The sequence below is a fragment of the Montipora foliosa genome, chromosome 4, assembly GCF_036669935.1.
Source record: "Montipora foliosa isolate CH-2021 chromosome 4, ASM3666993v2, whole genome shotgun sequence".
In the NCBI taxonomy this organism is placed as follows: Eukaryota; Metazoa; Cnidaria; class Anthozoa; order Scleractinia; family Acroporidae; genus Montipora; species Montipora foliosa.
In genome coordinates this window covers 19,045,080-19,052,579 of record NC_090872.1, presented here as the reverse complement: position 1 = coordinate 19,052,579, position 7,500 = coordinate 19,045,080, and the positions used below count along the sequence as shown (strand labels likewise).

At 39.4% G+C, this 7,500-nt stretch overlaps 1 protein-coding gene across 1 annotated transcript in view; it reads left to right on the top strand.

The window, feature by feature from the left end:
- The window catches only part of LOC138000169 (TPR and ankyrin repeat-containing protein 1-like), an 86,089-nt gene that overhangs the window by 16,840 nt on the left and 61,749 nt on the right, over positions 1-7,500 (top strand). Inside the window, exon 4 of the mRNA XM_068846379.1 lies at positions 5,326-5,736. Coding sequence (XP_068702480.1) covers positions 5,326-5,736 — 411 coding nt within the window. The remainder of the gene's footprint in view (positions 1-5,325; positions 5,737-7,500) is intronic.

Below are 7,500 nucleotides of genomic sequence, written 5' to 3'. Positions count from 1 at the left end.
GGGGGATTTCTGCACGCCCCCTCCCCTAGAATATCTAATGGTCCATTCCTTGTCCACCCCCTTTTTAAAATCTCATGTATCTGCCCCTGCTTATGTCCAGGTTCGACCCTAATTAGATGCACGCCCAATTTTGACATCCAACACTAAGCATTTGCTACCTATTTTCGACAATAAGGTAAGGGTAAAGGTTAGCGTTATTTTTAGCGGTTTGGTGCACGCACGCGTGGAGCACCATTTTTAAGAAAATATGGTAACCCGTAGATGCGAGAAAGCTTGGTTTTGTAGCCATGATGTCATCAACCGTCTGTACACGTCCACCCCTCCATGTATGCCAATGTGACCAGTATCATGCTAGTTTACAGCATACATCTTTGTGGACATCCATCTTTTGATTAATTGACACCTGTCAAAACAAGGTATCCCCTGACCAGTATCACGTGACCACATCGCGGGCTCAAGCTTAGAGCTCACCGAGGTCAGCTGTTTGTTTATTATTTTTTTTGAAGTTGACCGCTGACCAGGTACTGATTTTTGATTGGATTGCAGGCTCAACCCTGAACATAAGCAAGGCTTCATTTTTCGCGCGCTTTCTGTGGCTCGATGCGGCTACACGCCCATACTATATATCAACGAAAGTTCTTACACAGTCAATGCTTTTCGTGTTCAGGTGGAAAACGGTTTTCTTTCTGCATTTTTCACTGGTTTCAATCCAGTTTGACATATCATGATATCTGTGGTCCACACTGGTGGCTACGCAGTTATTCAAGTCAAGCATTGGTGGGATGTAAACTTAAAGCTGAGTGTTTATTTCCAATTTGCTTAGAGCTGCTTTTTTCTCTGTATTGCAATTTTTGGCATATCTTTAGAAGCTCTGATAAGGTTACATCAGGCCTGGAGGACCTATGTCTAGAACAGAAATGAAAGGACTGAGCGAAAGAGAACGACAATGACAAAACAATACCAGTAATAGCTCATACTTTACACACAAATTCTTTCCTTGGGCACTAAACCGTTTGTTATTTTTACCGATGCATTATTTAAAGTGGATGCATAATTAAGAGGTGGTTTAATTGGTTCTTCCTTTGTTCAGGAATGAAAATCGAATTTTTTTGTCAACTGGAATTAAATAACAATTATCTGTACTCTTTTGGACATAAGAAAGAATTGATTTGTTTGTTTGTTTTCCTCTAAAATGCGAGCGAACAAGTGCTTTTTTAATCCATGTGCCCAACTGGTTTTCGTTGTGCCTCAACAGTGACAAGAAAGTGTTGCCCTTCTGTTATAAACATGTATTCGCAATGAGTTCTGGTAAAATTAGGGGGAAATCTCACTAGCTTGTGTTTTCAGAAGTTTGTTTAAAGCACCGAAACGTTATTGAAGTGTTGGAGCAGATCGTGTTTGAAGTTCGTCCTTTCTTGGTTGCATTGCCGTAGTTTGCCAATTCTTGTACCTGAAGCCAACCTGGCGTGTTTCATTGAAGTACATCAAAATGTGAATGATCTTGTTTTCAGAGATAAAGTGGAATAAAGTACATCAGTAAAATTCTTCTTTGACCTTGAACTGACAAAGTTGTTTTTATGGCTTCTAATTTTAGCATGATTCCTATTCGCTGGCTATTGACAGTTGACTCTGAAATGGCTTTTTTTCCTTTTCCATTCGCTTGCTGATGGTGTGCTTGTTTTCTTTTAAAACTCATTCGGTTCAAGAAAAAATTATTCATTAAGGCCAAACTGGTGAATTGAAAAGTAAATTTCACTGAAAAACTGATGTCGCACTCATCGCTTCATGATTCATGCGATGTCGGTTTTTAGCGCAAAATTTATCGTGGAATTCACTAGTTAGGCAATGAATTTTTCTATAGAAGGAAGCAAAGAAAATGATTTAATTATTAAAGCAGCCACCGGAAACATCAAAACGTGGACAATTCGAAACCTTTTATTTTCACAAACCCTACAGGCAGTAAGAATAAATAACCAGGGAGCTTGGCTTTTAGGCTTGGCTAATTAGCTTTGGGTAAATTCAGCAGTTAATCTTTACTTAAGGACGTTTGCGCCCAAAATGTCCCCTCGTACGGATTTTTTTAAAACTTGCCACGCAGAAAGGTAATCATTATGATCTACTTTTGCCAAAAAGGCAAAAAAATGGGGGTCACTGTGCTTGTTTTCGAGATTACGAGTTGCACTTTTAGAAGATTGCGTTACTTTAAGACTATCTTAGCTTACAACTGTCAGCAATAAAAAAGCTACATTAGTGAAATTTAGATCAGGTAAACATACTCAATTCAACATAACTAATATAAGTAAATTAACCTGTGCAGCTGATGTCTTTTTCTGAGGTGAAATAGACCTTGAAAAACGATGTATATTAGTCTAAGAAAGAAAACTTCAGTAGCACGAGAGCACAAAAGGCGAAATATTTGTAACTTCTCACATACAGATTTTTTTGGTTTTTTGTTAAAATGGACAAAATCAGAAAAGGAAGTGATCTGTGGAAAGAAAAATAGGGGTCACCAAGCATTCAAGAGAGTAAAATCGCTGCGAAGTTCTCGAAGCGATGGTATATTCGTGCTGTCACGTCATTTCGTGACATTTCCGAGAAGACCTGGGTCCACAGCTATCCCACGATGCCACACGCTTTCACGTTCCATTCTTGAGGAAAATGTTTGTGCCTTTAGCATCGTGTTTACCTTCGTGGTCTGCGATGCATGACGTGTGTGTGACATGCGCGAAAAAATGCGCAGTAGCAATGGGCGCGAAGGTCCTTAAAGAGCTGCATTTGGGGTACACTTTTTGACGTAAATTTGCTGTATTCTGAGACACGAATGATGTTGGAAGTTGGCGAGAAGAGCAAGGGGACACTTTGTGATGCTTATTGAAATCCGTGTGCATCTAATTAGGGTCAAACCTGGTTTTTGACAAAAACTCAAAATCATGGTACCTAAAGCCTGGTTTCCATATGATCATCCAGATTGCCTGAACATCATTTGAAACAACTAGGGCGATCAGGACGATTATATGGAAACACTACCCAGACAATCGCTAACGACTCGGGCAACTGAGACGGCGGATCAAGGTTGTTTCATCAAATAGTGTTCAGGTGATTGGACGATCTTGACGATAATTAAGGAAGAATGATCCTTCTGGCCTTTGCTTATGATAATCTGTTCAGGCGTGGTCAAGTCAGCATTCTGATGCTATATGTATATATATTTAACAAATAAATTCCATGTTGCCTTGCGTCTGTTCAGTAATAGATCACAGATGACGTCAAAATGTGGTAAGAACAAAAAAGTGGAACATGAGGCAATAGCCGAGTGTGTCACTGATGTTCTTACCACATTTTGACGTCTTCTGTAATTTATTACTGAACAGACGCATGGTAACATGGATCTATTTGTTTTATATAATAAAGAATTAAACTTTATTCGCATAAAAGCTGATGGTGCCTTCATCAGGGGCAAGGACGGGCAACCCCTGAATAACATTTTTTATTGGAGAAAAACATTTTATGGCCTGAGTGGGATTTGAACCCACGTCCACCTGATTACCCATTGGGTGTGATCACCACTACTCTATCAGAGCAACCATGCTGGCTACATGGCTAATCTGGATAGCGAATGGGAATTTTTACATGGTCATCCCGGGCTAATGTTTTTCCCCAACTAGATGACACTGGATCGACAGGAACGGCGATTCACAGGCGGACAAGAGAGAAGAAGACAATTTGTATACAAGTTAAAAGGGTGTCTCGAGCCAACAGCGCATCTCTGCCCCCAGGAGGATCCAGGATTCACAGTCCAAGCCTCAGGGAAACATAGTTAATCAATGAAGTTTGAAGGGACCAGGGACGGAGAAAGCCTGAATGACATTTTTCATGGGAGAAAAACATTTTATGCTCTATATCAATTTGATTAACTACATTTCGCCCAAGGGGTTCTATTAACATTCCATTTCAAATGTGTATATCATTCTCGCATTTGCTCGCTTGGGTGGTTGGTTGGCCGCATCTCAGATATGCTTTAATTAGGTGACTGCGGGATACAGTTATGAGCTATGCTGTCAGTTGTTATTTGACTCTGTAGCTGCGTGATGCAGCTCGAGTCAAAGACCCACATTTCACCCTTGCTCGCCCAGTAGCTCAGTGGTCAGAGCATCGGATTAGATCATGGAGGGTCATGGGTTCGAATCCCATCTGGCGCTCAGATTCCGAGTTCCCAATGGGTTCTATTAAAATTTCATTCAATAACTAATAAAGTTGGATAATAATTAACAATTAGACCTGTAGCCTGCAAAGGCCAAGGAATCATGCTACAACATTGTTTGGGGGGAAGGGGGCAAACTAGACCACCTAAAAAGGCTAAAAGATAAAAGAAATATGGCATTGGGCGTAGAAATGGTCAGTGTGTCAACAATTTTGACGCCTATTGTAGCAATATTCTAACTCATAATATTCATGATATCTCATACCAATCAGCACCACGGATCTCTTGGTGTGTTTTGTTGATTGTTGGCATCCACCCTGCAGGAGTTTCAATTTCCTTATTCCCTTTGATGTTATTAGGGCCTTCGTGAATAGCTTCCTTGACTTTGCAGGTCTCCCAATGAGGGTCCAGTTCAATAAAGTTGTGTTTACAGTGTCCCCAATTAGTGCTCCGGATGACGCTAGAACAACTAGACACTTATTTTAAATATTTTAAAATCCTTTTGTAGGAATTTTGAGTCAGTTGAGGTTACTTAATTTCCTTTTTAGTGTCAAGGGCCTCTTCATACGAGCCAGGTTGACCGGGCTGGCTCGGTTACTGAGATGAAATTGGTTTCTGTTCATGTGGTGACTTTCCGAGATGAAAATTTAAGAAAGTGATGACATGACCATTTAGGCGTGAAATCTAACCAACGAGCCTGGGGAGAATTTCTTGATTTTCTTTGTTTAAACCACCTCAATTTCTTTTGACTGTACGTTAACTATAAAATAAAACTATTCCAAGCTTCATTATCGAAGAAAAGAGGATTAAAAGCTTGGTAATGCCCATTCTATCACGAAAATGCATTTGTATTCTTTTCCTCCCGGCAACCGGGATAAGTTTTCATGTGGCAAAATTTCCAGTCCGCTTACCGAGATCCCGTCAACCGAGCCAGGCCCCCCTCTCCTATGAACACATCAAAGCTTTTACAAAGGATTTAGAAGTAAGGTGAGATCTCAGAAACTGGGCTCATATGAAGAGGCCCTAAAACGAGTTTTAAAGGCCATGTTTCCTGCTGTGAAGAAATATATTGATGTTGATAATTTTAATCACCGTAAATTTACATGGTGTAATCTTATTTTCAGACAATTTTATCAAGCTCCTAATCAGGGGATCAAACCTAACCGAAGAACAACAGGAAAAAGTCTATAATCTTTTAGCACTCCAAGTCCAAACTTTTATGAAATTCCGTGACTATTCCTCAAAGAAACGGAAAGGAGTGAGAGCCTTGACAAAATTTATCACAGCAGTCTACAAGGTATCCTTAAAAGCTGTCAACATGGGCTCTCTTGAAATCATCGTGGATTGCCCTACCTTAAGAAGTCTTGAGCATCTGTGGAATGATTATCTCTCTGGTCACCTCAATGAAGTGGCAGAGAGCTACCTTGTGACTGATGAAATGAAGACTACACTTGGCCTGGAGATAATAAACCTGGAAACAACCATAGATGAGGAAAACTACTTGGCCTGCAGGAAATTTCTTACCAAAATACAAGGTGCTTCTTCATGTAAATATTTGATCGTGTTTAAATGAGCAAAAATGTCCTTTGGTTATGCTTGCATCGGGAAGTACCCTGTATGAGTACTAAGTTGTCTTCTTCCCTGTTGACTCCACCTCTTTGTGGTTGCAAAGAGTGAAAATAAAAGGAATAATAATAAACATATAGATTTGAATTCATTTGAGATAATTAATCCATATTGTTCAGCCTAACCTGGAATATGCATATTAATAATATATTATAAAATAATTAGGATAGTACGTGCACTCTCATTGGTCAATAGCTGTGTTTAGATGAGAGTATGTAAACACGGCTGTGACATGTCAGGAATTTTATTGGTTATGTATTGTCAGATGCGCGTTTTGATTGGTTGGTAGGAAATATGAGCGTGTGTCAAGAAAATCTGTTTCAATCAAAAAGTGAAAAAACCAGCATTTTCCTTCATTTGTTGAATTACCTTATTTTGAGAAATATTTTAAAAAAGCAGTAGAAAACTATTTTCCTTTGTTTGCATAGCCTGACATAAACACTCAAGGGGTTGGGAGAATTTTTGACAATTATGCAAACCCTCGACTTTGTCCCGGGTTTGCATAACTGTCTCGAATTCTCCCAACCCCTCTCGTGTTTATATCAGGCTATGCAAACACGGAAAACATTTTCTATTGCTTAAATTGTTTAAGAAGGCTAACAATTAAAAGCAAGCGACTTTATGGAGTAGAAATCAATGTCCTTGTTCAGATCTACTGTCCTCTTATAACAATCTCTGTACGGTGGTCAATTCTCTTATAAGATCAGTCTTGGAATATGCCTTGCCAGTGTGGTCTGACTTACCAGACTATCTACATGTAGCCTCTTCTATAGAATCTATACAAAAGAAGGCCTTAAAGATTATTCTCCCTATCAAATCTTAGTTATCTTAAGATGCTCAGAATTTAACTGGTCTTGAGTGGCCTATCCATCCATCCATCCATCCACCCACCCACCTTACGCTCTCATTATCTTATCAGCTTCTGTATTGATTTCATACACTGATCCATTCATCTCAACATTACAACTGTTACAAAGTAAGGCAACAAAGAATTGTACTATGCACTTACGGGTACTCAAATTCAGACCCTTCAGATCTATAATCTTATGTCTTCGCCACTACACTACCACGACAAATATGCTCACATGAGTCTTTCATTATTTACTTTTCTATAATAAGTCAATTGATATCCTTGTATAAAAACCAAAACTAAGCCTAACCTGACCCTAATTTTTCTCTTGGCTTAATTTGGGCTCCAAAACGGTTTCTTCAGTTAATCTTAGTACTTATTCAATTTAGGTAAAATGAGGATCACCAATTCAACCTGGGTAAAAATCGGATTAAACCAGAGAATGGAATTAACTGGCAACATAGACACACCACCTTGGAGTCCAGTGCGTCAGTCAGTGGCATTTCAGTATTTTTAAGGGGGTGGTTCAGCAATCCTTTAGCCAACACTTACAGATATCTTAGCAAGATGCTAGGACCACAAAAGCTTTTTCTCAAAGGTTAATGCAAGAATTTCAAGCATATCTCACCAAGGCAGATTGTAGTCACTGAAGTAGTAACTGGGTGCTTTTTCTGGAACAGTATCATGGTTTTGCACTTTTGTGGTTCAAACCATTACTTTCCACTTATCTGCCCAAGTGATTATTCTGTCAAGGTCTCTGTTTAAGTTTTCTCCTACTGAGTCACACAAGCAAATTTCTGAATGAGTAGCCCGAACGGGCGCC